This window comes from Myotis myotis, unplaced genomic scaffold (genome assembly GCF_014108235.1).
Source record: "Myotis myotis isolate mMyoMyo1 unplaced genomic scaffold, mMyoMyo1.p scaffold_m19_p_13, whole genome shotgun sequence".
NCBI classification, from domain to species: Eukaryota; Metazoa; Chordata; class Mammalia; order Chiroptera; family Vespertilionidae; genus Myotis; species Myotis myotis.
Window position 1 is genome coordinate 57,856,941 of NW_023416317.1, and position 15,167 is coordinate 57,872,107.

The 15,167-nt window shown below is 49.9% G+C and overlaps 1 protein-coding gene across 43 annotated transcripts in view; it reads left to right on the plus strand.

Moving 5' to 3' along the window:
* MAP4 (microtubule associated protein 4) overlaps positions 1-15,167 on the plus strand; it is a 105,978-nt gene that overhangs the window by 62,427 nt on the left and 28,384 nt on the right. For 23 of the 43 annotated variants that reach the window (XM_036333703.1, XM_036333705.1, XM_036333699.1 and 20 more), the window contains 5 exons: positions 1,619-1,741; positions 2,704-2,817; positions 5,416-5,547; positions 6,057-7,055; positions 7,944-8,066. In XM_036333703.1, the coding sequence (XP_036189596.1) occupies positions 1,619-1,741; positions 2,704-2,817; positions 5,416-5,547; positions 6,057-7,055; positions 7,944-8,066 (1,491 nt within the window). Of the gene's footprint in view, positions 1-1,618; positions 1,742-2,703; positions 2,818-5,415; positions 5,548-6,056; positions 7,056-7,943; positions 8,067-10,146; positions 13,465-15,167 lie in introns of all 43 variants that reach the window. The other 20 variants (XM_036333682.1, XM_036333684.1, XM_036333679.1 and 17 more) reach the window with 2 other exon arrangements.

Here is a 15,167-nt window from a genome sequence, read left to right on the forward strand (position 1 = left end):
TTGGAATGGATCTTACCTGATAGAATTAGTCTGCCTTTTATGTATAGATTAGAGGCCTGGTGCACGAAATTTGTGCACTTGGGGGGTGTCCCTCAGCCCGGCCTGTGCCCTCTGGCAGTCCAGGAGCCCCCAGGGGATGTCTGACTGCCCTGGAGGCAGGAGAGGCTCCCGCCACTGCCGCTGCACTCGCCAGCCATGAGCCTGGCTTCTGGCTGAGCGGTGCTCCCCTTATGGGAGCACATTGACCACCAGGGGGCAGCTCCTGTGTTGAGTGTCTGCCTTCTGATGGTCAGTGCGTGTCATAGCAACCGGTCATTCTGCTGTCCAGTTGATTTACACATTAGCCTTTTATTATATAGGCTATTACTACTTAATTGGTACTTTTAATATTTAGTCACTTGTCTTTTCTGTTAAATGCCCCAATTTCTCAAAAATAGAAATTGGGCCCAGCCAGCATTGCTCCGTGATTGAACATTGACCTACGAACCAGGAGGTCACGGTTCAATTCCTGGTCAGGGCACATGCCCAGGTTGCGGACTCAGTCCCCCACTGTGGGACTTGCAGGAGGCAACCAATCAATGATTCTCTCTCATCATTGATATCTCTCTCTCTCTCTTTCTCTCTCTCTCTCTCCCCCTCCCTTCTTCTCTCCCCCCTTCTTCTCTGAAATCAATAAAAATATATTTTAAAAAAATAGAAACCAGCCCCTATGTTTTCCCATTTTACTTTTATAGGAGAACCAAGGTATCTAGACTTGTTTCCATTGTACTATGTACATTGCTTTTTGTTTTGAACTTAATTTTTCACTCTTTTACTGAAATAGACTCTCTGAGTAGACTGCAGTTATGATCAAAACAAAAAAAGACACAAAACATTTATTCTGAAGGCTGCTGCTCCTGCAAGGGAGTTTGCCTGCTTTTGCTGGGGAGCTTTGAGGAGGGGATCTAGGTTAGTAGCAGTGAATGAAGACGGGGGTGAGCCTCTGTCAGACATGCTCACGACTGACGCTGTGGGGGGAGGCGGCGGTCCTGCCGTGGGGGGGGGGGGTAACAGTGCCGCCCACATCTGACAACATCCTTCTCCAGGATGGGGGAGGAGATGGACAATCGTGGGGTTTGCCAAAGGGTAAGAAATATCAGCAGAAAAATGTATATGTAAGCACCATCACTAGTCTTTCAAAGTTTATTTTGGAAATGATAGGCTATTGTGTGCATTCTTTTGGGGCTCCTAATGCTTTTCATACTAAATGTAAATTACTTTCCAAGAAGTTTGGTGTATAGTGGAAGACAGAGGGAAAGACAGAGAGAAACATCGACGTGAGAGACATACATTGATTGGTTGCCTCCTGCACGAGCCCCGACCAGGGCCTGGGCCAGGGAGGAGCCTGCAACCGAGGTACATGCCCTTGACCGGAACCAAACCCGGAACCTTTCAGTCCACAGGCCGATGGTCTGCCTACTGAGCCACACCAGCCAGGGTTTATACATTTTCTAAAAAGTTTTTGTCAAAGGCACTAGCAGGTATGATTGTTTTATATTGTACTAGGTTTCCTACAGAAACTCAACTCCAGTGGGGAAACTGGTACGTTGTAACTTTTGTTCCATGTTTCTATTTGCAGGGTCTCCAACTGCATTTCTTGAAGAGAAAATGGCCTTCCAGGGGTATCAGAACAACCAGAACTGGCCAGAAAACACAAACTTTTACTTTGAACCCGAGCAAGTGGTGAATCCTATCCAGACTGGTAAGTGCAGGCTTGCCTGTGACTGCTGAGTGCAAACTAGACATCAGCCTGAGAAAGCCACCGCCACCCCTCAGATCAGACATTTAGCCTCAATACAGCTCGGGAAGTAAAGCAAAGTGCAGCTGCAGCCCTGGACATGGAAGTGACCCTCCTCTCGGGGCCTCTCTCCGTCTTAGGCACATGCCCTCTGGCTCTCTCCCCTGCAAAACCTGTTTTGAATAAAGTAACTGAAATTCATATTCATTGAAGTTTAATTCTTCTAAAAGGAAGTATTACAGTAATAATAGCACACTTTTTCCTTTTCATTGAATGTATTGGGGTGAGTCTGGTTAACAAAATTATACAGGTCTCAAGTGCACAGTCCACACACAGCTGTACACTGTTGTGTGTTCACCACCAAGTCAGGTCTCCGTCCATCAGTCACCATTTCATAGCACCATTTGTTGATGCCTATTTTGCGCCAGGCATAGTGCTACAGCGTGTGTGTGTGTGTGTGTGTGTGTGTGTGTGTGTGTGTGTGTATTATGTGTGTTTCTTACCTAACTCTGCCAAATATATATTATACTCGTTTGACAGAAGAGAAAAACCAAGACTCAGACCCACTTTCTATAAAATTCATAGTAATCTGTGGAGTCAGAAGGCCTATCTGAGCGGGAAGCGGTGAGGAGCAGATTGCAGGAGGGCCTCCACGTGGAAGCCTCAGTGCCTCCAGGCCAAGTGACCTGGCTGAGCGCTCACGTTGTCTCCACTGAGATGTGGCTTTTTTTGCTCTTGGACTTACAAGGGACACAGAGCTGGGTTCAAATTAGTGAATATTTATTGATTTCTTACATTATCTCAATTTATTGAACTTACTGTTGACAACACACGTATAACTATCAGCACTCACTGTGGGGTAGTAGGGAACGCTGTCTGTGTAGCAGTGTTCACTGGGGCTGAGTTTTCAATCCCTTTCCCTCCAGATCCCTACAAGCTGCACTGCGGAGACGGCCTGGACGACCTGCTCTTCTTTCCCAGCGGAGCTCACAGCGCTCCCGCACTGACGCGGCAGAGGGACCCTCTGAGAGACAGCTACGGTACGGCTCCTCCCGCCGGGCTGGCTGCTCCCTTCAGACAGTTACCCTGGTCTTCACCCACCACCTTTGACGTTCACTAGGCACAGCCTGCTTAGGGGCTGTGGCTGGGACAGGCACTTTCTAGACCAACCGCAGGAGAGAATTCAGTTGGGCTTTCTGGGCTGCTCACCTCACGTGATGGGATCTTGAATTCTATGTCCTACGGCCAGATTCTGCCTCCACATTTTAGTGCCTCATTTAATGGCCTTGGGCAAGTTTTGTTTATCTGTAACTTTAGTTTCTTTTATCTAATAAGGGGCCAACAGTAGTTCCTACATTAAAGATGAGCTAAGATCAAAAAAAATTATGTAAAAGCATTTTGCATATTGTTCATTACATAGTAAACATGAAACAGATCTTAGTTATGAATTGGGAGTATCCTCATTTATGATGCTGCATAACTTTACACAGAACTTTACTTCTCACCTTGGGTTTCGGTGGGACTATTTAACAAGAAGACAGATGAACAAGAGCAGAATCGCTTACTAATGCGCGTAGCGTTCATCAGGCAGGAGAAAAGCAACGCAAGATGGTTTCTTAGAATTTCTGTTTCTGCAGCATCTTCAGTAAGAGCATTAAGTTTGTAGAGAAATGACAGGAAAAAGGAAGCCATTTTAGACTGAAGGTGGCAGCCTGAGGGGCAGGGTGCGGAGGGAACTCATGGTTTGCCTGCAGCTTGCTCTGAGCTCCCTCTGGGCTGGGAAGAGTTTAATCTCAGTAAAATCTCAGGCAGAAATGGGGTGGGGGGGGCTTTCTAGGTTTGCTGCTGCTTAATTACCTTCAACTCAAACTAATTTTTCAGTGAAAAAGACATATTTGGGGTGACAGATTCTGGTTCCCTTCACTGCCCAGCATCAGTGAGTCCCACTTCAGACAGTGCTTGTGATTCTGTCTTTGTAAAGATCCTGGCTAATGGCCCTGGCCGGTGTGGCTCAGTGGATAGAGCGTCGGCCTGCGGACTGGGGGGTCCCGGGTTCGATTCCCGTCGAGGGCATGTACCTGGGTTGCGGGCACATCCCCAGTGGGGGGTGTGCAGGAGGCAGCTGATCGATGTTTCTCTCTCATCGATGTTTCTAACTCTCTATACCTCTCCCTTCCTCTTTGTAAAAAATCAATAAAATATATTTTAAAAAAGAAAAAAATGATCCTGGCTAACAATATGTTTCATTAGGTTTTTCTTTGGACTCTTGGGAGAAGGATGTTAAATGAGTTGACCTTGATGTTACCCATCTAGTCTCCTGATACTTGGATTTTGGCTTTGACTCCTGTTGTCCCTAGTTCACTAGTTAGTGAGTCATTTAGATGCATTGACTTCTTTCCTCACAGCATCTTTCTTCTCTCCTTTTGTGCACCCTCGCTTTTCCCCCAATGTAACCCCTATCACTCCACACCCAGCCACCTCAGTCACCTCCTGACTGAATTCCTGCTGCCTTTTAAAATCCATCCTGATTAGACCTGGACGACTGGCCCCTCTGCGTCCTGTTCTGTTTGTCATCTCGTTTTCATGAGTAAGACTCAAGGTGCCTTGTTTGTTTTCCCTGCTCAGGCCTAACCCTCTCTGGCTTTCCAGATCCCCTGTTCTCTCTGACCGTCTTTCCCTGGCTGATACGCAAGGTGTGCAGCATTGAATCAGACTGACCTCATAGTGCCAGACACACCTTGTCCTGGTGGCCTCTCCGTACTGCTTTTTTGCTCATTGTTCTCTGTCCTTGACATTGACTCCTCTCTCCTCTTCTTGCTCTTGCTTCTCCTCGGAAGCCTTCTGTGGCTATTCTGGTCCTCGTGGTTGATTTTAAACTCTGATAGCGCCTCGTTCATACTATATCTTCTGTATTATTTGATCTATGTCAAAGGTCTTGCCTCTCTAGCTAAACTGTAATAATGTTCATGGCAAGGGATTATTAAATGCACGATTTTTTAAAAATATATATATTTTATTGATTTTTTACAGAGAGAATGGGAGAGGGATAGAGAGTTAGAAACATCTATGAGAGAGAAACATCGATCAGCTGCCTCCTGCACACTCCTATTGGGGATGTGCCCGCAACCAACGTACATGCCCTTGACCGGAATTGAACCTGGGACCCTTGAGTCCACAGGCTGACGCTCTATCCACTGAGCCAAACCGGTTAGGGCTTAAATGCACTATTAAGTCTGGCAGTGGACAGCATAATAATAATCTTTTGACATTATCTAGTTCTTAATAATTTACAAAGCATTTCCACAAAATTGTTTCTAACTTTGAAAAAGGAGGTGTGAACTCTTTTTATGGGTGAGAAAATTAAGACCCTCGATTCTTTACTATACATTATGTTGTATCAGTTGTGATGTTGAATCTTTGAAACACACGCTGGGAGGTTGACTCATAGAACTCCAGGGGTCTGGTGACACTGCACAGCCTGCTCATTAGCCAGAAAGCTAGAGAATGTCAGCAGCGTTTACCCAGAACTGTCTGCTTCGTTTTCACTGGCATGTTCCCTTAGGTCTGCGTGCTCATGGCAGTATAGAAAGCTTGCTTCTTCCCCCATGTTGACATGTTTGTTTGTGTTTCACTATTAGGTCACCTTCCTTGCGACACATTGACTCCTGAAGCAGTGGTACCTCAGGGCTGGCCTGTGGAAGCCCCGAACTCCCCCCAGGCGGGGGTCTTCATTTCCCCAGAGGCCACACCACCTCTGCAACCCACAGCAGGTAAGGATTAGAACCCCTCTTTGTCGGTGTGTGGTTGCAGTATTTCTTAGCAGCATATAACAGTGTAGACAAAAATGTCAGATTTGTCACAAATATTTTTAAACTTATATTACTGATTTCACAGCTAGAGAAATGTAGGTGTAGTTGAGATATAAGACTTGGGGTTAATGGGCAAAGAAAATCCCTTTTTAATTTGGTGCAGATTTCAGATTCTAGGGCCCACATTCCCTTTCTGACAGTAATTATAAACCTGTATGTTTTTTTAAACATTGGATGTTTTTCTTCTTTGCCTTTTTTCCTCCATTATTTGTTCTCCCAATAGCCTCTTCTTTTATGTATTGGGACTGTCAGAGTAGGCACAAATGCATTAACTGGCCAGCTTCTTAGTTATGTTTGGGGTGTTAGGGTCACAAAAGCCAGATATTCCTGTGCTCTGAGAAAGTGAGTTTTGAATGCAGAACTCTGAGCAGACTGTGATGGCTCCTAAATGTCCAACGTATTTCCCTTAGTGCCAGCCGGGGAGAGAGAAATGGCATCAGAAGAGAGGACATCGACCAAAGCATCGGAAACGATGATGGGACTGAAGGCTGCTGACATGGCACCATCTAGAGAAACAGAGATGGCCCTGGCTCAGGACATGGTGCCAGTCACAGAAACAGAGGTGGCACTGGCCACAAACGTGGCATCACCTACCAAAGAAGATGTGTCATTTGCCAAGAACATGGACTCACCCATTGAGTCAGATGTGTCTGCAGTCACGGACGTGGTACTGCCTATAGAAGCAAAGGAAACCCCAGCCAAGGGTGCAGTGCTCTTCAGAGACACAGAGAGGGCACCACCCATGGAAATGGACGCGGCTCCAGCTGCAGGCGTGGTGTCACTCACAGAAAGGGAGATGGCATTGGCTAAGGACATTGCATCACCCACAGCCAAGGAGTTGGCCTTGTCCTCGGGAACAGAGGTGGCCCCAGGCAAGGACATGGCTCCGCCCCCAGAAACAGAGGTGGCCCCGGTCAAGATCATGGCTCCGCCCCCGGAAACAGAGGTGGCCCCGGTCAAGGACATGGCTCCGCCTCCGGAAACAGAGGTGGCCCCAGGCAAGGACATGGCTCCGCCCCCAGAAACAGAGGTGGCCCCGGTCAAGATCATGGCTCTGCCCCCGGAAACAGAGGTGGCCCCGGTCAAGATCATGGCTCCGCCCCCGGAAACAGAGGTGGCCCCGGTCAAGGATATGGCTCCGCCCCCAGAAACAGAGGTGGCCCCGGTCAAGGACATGGCTCCGCCCCCAGAAACAGAGGTGGCCCCGGGCAAGGATGTGCCTCTGCTTCCAGAACCAGAGCCATCCCTGGCTAAGGATGTTGCACCACCTTCAGAAACAGAGGTGGCCCCAGTTCCGGCGAAGGACATGGGAACTGTACGGACACCAGGAAAGCCAAGTGAGGGCCCCCAGTTCGCATCTCTCCGGAACGAGGGGCCTTCAGCTGTGCCTGCTGCCACGGCTTCCCCAGGTGCGGACTCTCATGTGCTCTCAGTATTTCTGTCCACCAGGGGGCAGTCTCCATTGGGGCCAGGGAAAATAGTGCTTTGCAGATCCCTACACATCCCTGCTCTCCCAGACAGCTCCTTCTCACCTCACCTCCTCCAACACCTTCTTCATCCCCACCCTCTGCCGAGCTTGTTCCCCCTATAGGTCAGTGAGCGGTGAGGGGGGCATCACAGCCTCACTCCTCATCTGCCTGCCTGGCTGCTTGTGTCTGTGTCCAGAGACTCCGCCCCTCCTGTTCCTGGCAGTAAGCATCCCTGCTTCTGCTTAAGGCCACCTCTCTATTTTGTACTAGATCCCATCTCTTCTTGTGTATTGCTCTGGTATTCTCATTCTCTCTCTCTCTCTCTCTCTCTCTCTCTCTCTCTCTCTCTCTCTCTTTTAATCCTCACCCAAGGATATGTTTCTATTGATGTCTTTAGTGAGAGAGGAAGGAGGGGAGAGAGAAAGATGAGAGAAACATTGATGTGAGAGAAACATCAATTGGTTGTTTGCCTCCCCTGTGTGCCCGACTGGGGATTATTGAGATGATCAACCAGAGATGAACCCCCAGCCTCTGGTGCCCAGGACAGCGCTCTGGGCAAGCGAGCACCCCGCCAGGCGCTCTCCCTTCCTCTCAGCAGTGCTTTCCCTCCAGTGGGCCCTGCCCACCAGCATGCAAGCATTTGTTATTGTCCCATTTTAAAAACAAAACAAACAAGCCCCTCCAATTCCATCTCCCCCCCACCCCCTCCCTGCTGCCCTCACTGCAGCCCCTCAGTCCTCAAACGCTCCTCCGTCCCCAGCTCTGGAAGTGGAGAAATAGCTGAGTCGTGCTTCTTGGAAACCTGTGTGATTTTACTGTCACCTTTAGAGCCAGTCACAGCCGTGGGCCAAACGTCCGCCTTGCCACCAGATGAGGCATCTGTGCCAGAGAAACTAGAGCAAAGGCAGCCGCTCAGCCGTCAGCCTCCGGAGCCGCCTGCAGCGCCCTCAGGTGGGTCGGGAACCACTGCCCTGGGAGTGGTGGGTGCGGCCGTGGCCTTGCCCCTGGTCGCAGGTGGTGATCAGCAGACCGTTGATGAGGTCAGTTCTCTTAGATTTTGTCTTGTTTGGGCAAAGAGTCAGCTTGTTATCTACTTTTCAGTGATCACCACGCCAACCCAGGACACCTAATGCAGGTCAGCTGTTCCCCCTTCTGTCCCGTGTGGTCGCAGGCAGGTTACTGAACGGCCCTCAGCTTGCCCCGCTGTGAGAGGAGTGTGCTGGTTCAGTTCCATGAACCCCCGGTGACAGTGTCACAGCCCGGCCGCATGGGCACCGCCCGGGAGCTCGTCAGAAACGCGTGATCTTGGCTCCACCTCAGCCTCCCGAGTTTGCAGATAATTCTTACGCCTTACCTGTGAGGGGCCCTGCTCCCGGAGGCTTCCTGACTTCAAGTCCGTTACTTTCTATTGTGAGCCAGAGACGTGCATAGTTTATCATCTTGAGTCTCTGCTTGCTTTCCCATGATGGTTAGAATGTGACCTGGAGGGCAGGAACTATGATTTATTTCCTTTACAGTCCTGTGCTTTGCACACTGAAGAGCCAGCACCAAGAAGTACCACAATTAAGTTTAGGGTTTTTGTTTGTTTGTTTTTTAATATATTTTATTGATTTTTTTACAGAGAGGAAGGGAGAGAGATAGACAGTTAGAAACATTGATGAGAGAGAAACATCGGTCAGCTGCCTCCAGCACGCCCCCTACTGGGGATGTGCGCGCAACCCAGGTACATGCTATTGACCGGAATCGTACCTGGGACCCTTTAGTCCCCAGGCCGACGCTCTATCCAGTGAGCCAAACCAGCTAGGGCAAGTTTAAGTTTTTTTTAAGATGTCATTTTAGTGACTCGCATATCAATAAAGATTTATCAAGTTCTTAATATCCACAAAATACACCATGCTGAAGCATAGAGGTAGCTAAGTCGGGGCCCTTGCCCTTCCATCGTTTTATTACAGCCTGGATGGAAAGAGAAGTCCCCAGGCATGAACACTGAAACCAAAGATCTATGTAATTGAATTAGTTTAAGGGATGGCACCAAATACTAGTAGCTACTGATTAATTTCCAAGTTAAATGTTATAAATGCTGTAGGGTATGAAAGCCTAGCAATTTTTTTAAGAGAAGCAATTATTGATCTGAGGTATTTAATAAAGGGTAAGATTTGGAGGAATTGGGTGGGTAAGTATTTGAATATTCTCTGGAGGCATTTCATGGGTCAGACCTGACAAGAGCTGTCCGAGACCCGCTCTTCATGGGCCTTTCTAGGACTCAGATCCTTGCAGCCGTGACGTGGAGGCAGGCGGCTGGAGCAGTGACTCCTGGAACACTTCCAAGGTGTTTCTCCCAGTCGTTTTCAGTCATCACCCTGCTTGGCATTATGTATCATTCTCTGACTTTGGGGAAGGACATTTAGGAACAGAAATTGAAATCTAACACATTTGTCTTTTAAAATAGGAGGTTCTGGTTCTGGAACGATGAGATTATTTCTCTGGCCCAAATACGAATTCAGTATCTTTTCCTTTTCCTTTTCTTCTTCTTTTTTTAGTAGTATAAGTCTGGTCTGTTTCCCAGAATTTATCTGGTTAGTTTGATAACTGATTAGTATAATATTGGTGACAGACTCTTAGAATTATAAATTCAAATGCCACCAAAAAGAAACAGGAGTTTACCATTTTATTGCAGAACTGGGAATTATGTGCCTAACAAAAATAATGACAAATATATACCAGTATCAGATGAGAGTCATAGGCAGTAAATGCTTATTATAGGGGTTAGGAAATCTCTGAATTTCTTTTCTCCAGTTTTAAATACTTTGTAAATATGTTTGAAAAAAACATTTAAGATGATGATCTTTGTTAAATATTTGCTAATCCCAGTTAAGGGTGAGAAATATTTCAGGAAAAAAACTTTTCCTAAATGAATTATGATGTGGGTTGGCGAAAATAGACTACTTAAATGAGCCAATAAGTGGACTTTTTAAGAAACAATAACAAGGAGTTTTCTGTTTGGAATCTTGGCCATCTTCGTGTATTGCAGGTACCCTTCCCACACCAGCCAAACAAGTGTGCAGACCCAGGGACCGCAGGGCCGCCCGGCCCCGGCCCGCCAGGGTCCCTCCTGAGCTGCTGGGAGGCTCTTCACGGAAGACTCTCGATCCCGGGCTGGGCCCCTGCTCCGTGCCGGAGCCGGGCTGGGTCTCGGGCTCATTTCCCTGTGGTGAGCCGGGGAGCCAAAGGAAAACCACTCCTGCTGCCTTCCCTGAGACACAGAGGGAGCCTGGCAGGGAGGCCTGGGAGGCAGAGAGCATAGCGATGATGAAGAAGAAAAAGAAGAGACCAAAGCAAAAGCGGTGCTCCCCACCCCGGGGCGGGGGGCCCTGGGGTGACGACAGTGCACGGGGGGCTGACGGCCGTCCTGTGGCAGCTGACCCACAGAAACCAGGTGTCCACCCCAGCCAGCCTGCCACTGTGGGCGGACAGCATGGACCGGCCTCCAGGGAAAGCCCGGAAGAGGATGGTGGAGTTGACACTGGGACAGCCAAACCGGCCGCCGAGAGCTTGGTCTCAGAAAGCCCCAGGGTTCCTTCCTGTCCTTGGGAAGAACCCCCTAAAGCCGCAGTGAATTCTCAGCTCAAGCTGAGCAGAGAGGCAGAGGTCAAAGGTAACAAGTCAGAACCACAGAGCCAAGACAGGAAATCTCTGCAGCAGGGTGGGTACAAACCACAGACTGCTCCCCACCTGGCGACCCCTCTCAGACCAGAGGGGTCCCTGCCGGAAGTTTCTGCACACAAAATAGAAGCTCCCTGGGAGGTCAGAGCCCAGGAGGGTTGCTTTCCTGTCTCGGACCAAGAGGCTCCGGGGCCAGTTGTAAAACCCACAGCAGCAAAAGAGCTGCCTAATCCGACACGCACTTTGACAGCAAATAATCCACTGGAAAGCAGCCTGAAAGAAGGGAGTGACGGAAGAGCAGTGCCCGCGCTGCAGACTGACAAACAGGAAGAGTTCTCTGAAGCAGCTGAGGATGTTAAGGAACTTCACAAGGAAGTGTTTCCCACGCAAGGACAAGAGATGAGCATCTTAGCTTCGGAGCAGCTGCCACGGGGCAAGATTCAGGTTCCTGGGCCCGGGAATGAACCACCTAAGAGAACAGCAGGTGATGGCAAGAGCAGGAAGGGAAGGGGGAGTTCTGGGAAAGTGAGAGCGAGTTCTGGGAAGGCAAAAGCAAGGGCTGAGCTGCCAGTCCTTCCCGACAGCCAGGGAGAGGGCAGAGCTGCCCGGGGGCCAAGTGCGCCAGCCCCTGAAGCAGAAAGAGCGCTTGCTGGGGATGGGAGGGAGGAGCCGAGGCTGGATTCTTCCCAGCAGCTGGGGGTCAGGGCTGCTCTCCCTGAGGCAGGGCTCGTGGGGGGGCCTAAGGAGACTGGCCCCAGTGTGGCCAGCACCTTGCAGATGTTGACTCCTTTGGAAACTAGGTCAGGTATGACTCAGACGCCCAGCACCACAGCAGACAGAGGAGCTGTGGCCATAGATCTGGATGCCAGTAACCAGAGCAAAGAAGGAAAGTGTCCGTGGATGGATCGCGAGGCAGCTCCCAGGGTTTCTGAAAAGCCTAGAAAAAGGAGCAGTGAAGGCAAAAATAAAAAGTTTAAAAATAATTACTCTGCACAGCTTGCTAGGGTGGAGAGCAAGGAAGAAGTCCTCAGCCCACCTTCCATAGGGAAGGATGGAGGTGCTGGCACTCCCCATCAAAACAAAGACTTAGGACTCCCTTTCCCCATCAGCCACGAGCCTTTGTTCTCACCGACATCAAATACACCCCCAGTGGAGGTGGTTGACGAAAAGGCTAGAAATATTGAGGTTAATTCTTTTGAGCTCGGGGCTCTGGGTGGGAACAAAACAAGTACAGCCAAGGACGCTGCTGTTATTGAAGTAGCTACCCAGGTGATGGCTGTGAGCTGCCAAGACCAAAGCCAGGGGGCGGGACTTGTCCCTTCAGTCCCGCCCGCAGAGCGTAAGACAGATGCAGCCCAGGGGCCCACTGCAGCGAGGGACAGCCCGAGCAAAAGGAGTAATGACGGGAAAAGCAAGAAGGTGAAAAATAGCTTTTCTGAGAAGCACATTTTGGGGAATAAGACAGATGCAACAGAAAGACTTGTTCCCATGGAAGCCACAGGAGACCACAGAATTGAAGGAATGGGCTATGTGGATGAAAACAGAAACATTACATTTACCTGCCCCCAAACACCATCTGAGGCCATGAGTACGCCAGCCCCTCCAGAGGCTCTGCATTCAGCAGCCTGTGAAAAGCTGCCCACTCCTAGTCCTCAATTAGTAAAGGGAGGTGAAGCCTTTACAGGCACCTTGGCAGAAAGTAGGCAAGGGACAGCTCTGGCCCAGATCTCCGAATGGTCAGTGGTGGGTCATTGCAGCAAAGATGGCGTCCCAGAGCAGGAAAGAGCCACAGCCGCCTCTGCTGCCAGGCCCTGTGCAAGCCCAGAAGGAGGTGCCCTGACCCTCCCAGCAGCCACAGAAACAGGGCAGCGCCCTGGGGACCGCTGTCCTGAGCATAAAGAGCAGCTTGCTGAGCCCATGGAGAACAAAGCAGGGGTAGACGGAGGGCATGCAGGGGGAGAATCTGAGTCCGTGCCCAGGGGGGCATCTAAGCGTCCAGCAGAGGAAATCACAGAACCAGGCAAGGGCCCCCGTCCTGCAGTGCCCACAGCAGACCAGAGCCCACCACCTGAGCGCGGAGGCCCCGGGGTGCGAGCCGGTGGGAGTCCTGTCCCAGCATCTCCAGTGAACAGAGAGGGAGAGGCTGGGGAGGGTTCTGCTTCCTGTCATACTGCCGACTTCCCGGGAGACAGACCACAAAAGCCCCTTTGCTATGAGGACCAACATGCTGAAGGCAGAGAGTCCAGGGGCCCCACTAGTTTGAATAAGGAGATGGAGATGACTCTTTCGACTCCAAAAAGTGAAAAGGATAAATGGGAAGGAAGTAGCCTGGCTCCTAAAATCACAGAATCAGCAGATGCTCCCTTGCCAGCACCAGAACTCCAGTCGGATTTCTTCGATGGCCAGCTTGGCGCCGCCCCCTCGAGTGCGGTAGAGAAGTTAGTAGTGACTGCCTGCCAGGGGCTTCAGCTCCCAGAACCCAAAGATAAGGTCTCGGAGGCACCTGAGAAAATGACAGAAAAATCTGAACCGAAGGCTCTGGGCGAAGGGAAGAAGGAAGAAAAAAGAGTGGCAGAGCCAATGAAAGGCTACATGAGACCCACCAAGTCCCGAGGACTTGCTCCACTTCCGCCAAAGTCTGCTGCAGTCCAGGAGCGCGAGAGACCCAAGCACGCCACGCCCAGCGGTAGGAGCCTGCCAGGCGCTGTGTGTGTGCTTGTGGCTTTGAGTCCGCATCAGAGAGGCACAGAGCTTGTGCTTTGGTTCCATCCAGACTTTAATTCTCCTTGTTAATAATCAGTGATTTGTTGGCATGAAAAACGTATGACTTCTAATTATGTGTTTTCTGCAGCCCAGGCATGTCTTGTGCCCAGCTTGAGGAGGTGGTGACTTCGTTGCATGCCTTTTTACCCAGCAAGGAACCTTGAGTTTTAGGTGGAGGTGAATTTCAAACAATGAATTGCTTAGCAGAAGGCTATCACTATCCACCATCCTTAATTTTTTTTTTAAAGTGTGCCTTGTATGTGTAAAAGTTCCAGCCACATTTAATCATTTTGTATAAGGAGGAGAAAGCATTTTACATCCATTTATTCTTATACTATTACTTACTTACTAATTATTGTTACTGTCTAGTTATTGTGTGGTAGCAACTGTGAACCTGCTTGTACCACCCCCCCCCCCCCAGCCCCCGGGTGTGTGTCTCTCTCTCTCTCTCTCTTTCTCTCTCTCTCAGGGAAATGGGTCGCTTGTGCTTCCAGGAGAGACCAGGGGGGGACCTCGCGAGGCAGCCCGTCATTCACGGTCCACTGCTTACAGCCGCTGGCCTGCAGTTGCCTGTGGGGTAGAGCTTTGGGCTTAGACTGTGTCCATCAAACAGTCTACATCCACGGGCAGGTCTATGAAACTTGCCCATGTGGGATTCCTCATAATTTTGTCATTTTTGGCTCTAATCAATCAAGTAATTCACATGAGATTAAGGAAGATGATCCCTTAAAGATTTAGAAATGTTATCTGCCCCCCCAGCCCCCCATACACACACACCCTCAAAAAGTATACATCTAACAACCCTGACTTCCCTGAGCCTAACCTCCAAAAATTGGTTCCTGGCCTTTGAAGGTTTTCACAGCCCACAGATCTGTTTCTCAGTCCCTGTCTCCCACTGTGCACACTGCAGCTGCTGACTCCAGAGATGAAGGCGCCACTTGGCCGTGGCAGCCAGCTGGGCTTGGGGAGGCTGCGCCAGGGATGGGGCATGCTGTGCGCTTGTTTGGGCGAAGCGTGTGCTGTGCATGCGCTTGTTCCCAGTGGGGAGCGCTGTGTGAGCGCAGGATGCTGGCGGTGGCTCTTCGCGTAAGATCTGCTCATCTTCTCTGTGTTTATCTTCTGTTAGCTCTCCTGTTGCCAGTGCAGAAAAGGAAGTGGAATGCAGGAGCTTCCCGCTTCTGTTCAGGTTTCCAGTGTTCTGTCCAGGGCTTTAATTTCGTTTATAGGTCGCTGCTTTCGTCTCAGCAGGGATGCAGAGGGCACGGACATTTCCTGAAACTGCGCCATCTCTTTCTGTTCAGTATCTTCCAAGAGATGTAGGAAGAGAGTTTGTCTGGTTTGGAAGGAAGCAGGGGCTGTAGAGCTGCGGGCCTGCCTCGGCCAGGCCAGGCTCAGAGCCCGTGTGAGGCGTGGCCTCGCGGAGGGGCTGCAGAGAGGGTGATGGATTTTGGACAAAATTTATTGTTTCTTCTCTGAATTCTAGAATACCTTTTCCCTAATGTGAATGTAATCTATACATTTTAATAGTTAAACCCTTTTTGTACTCGTTTTTGAATAGGTAGTACATTCACATGGTACAAAGGGGGGACACAGTGAAATGCAAGCCTGCCTCCCCCCAGGCGCCCC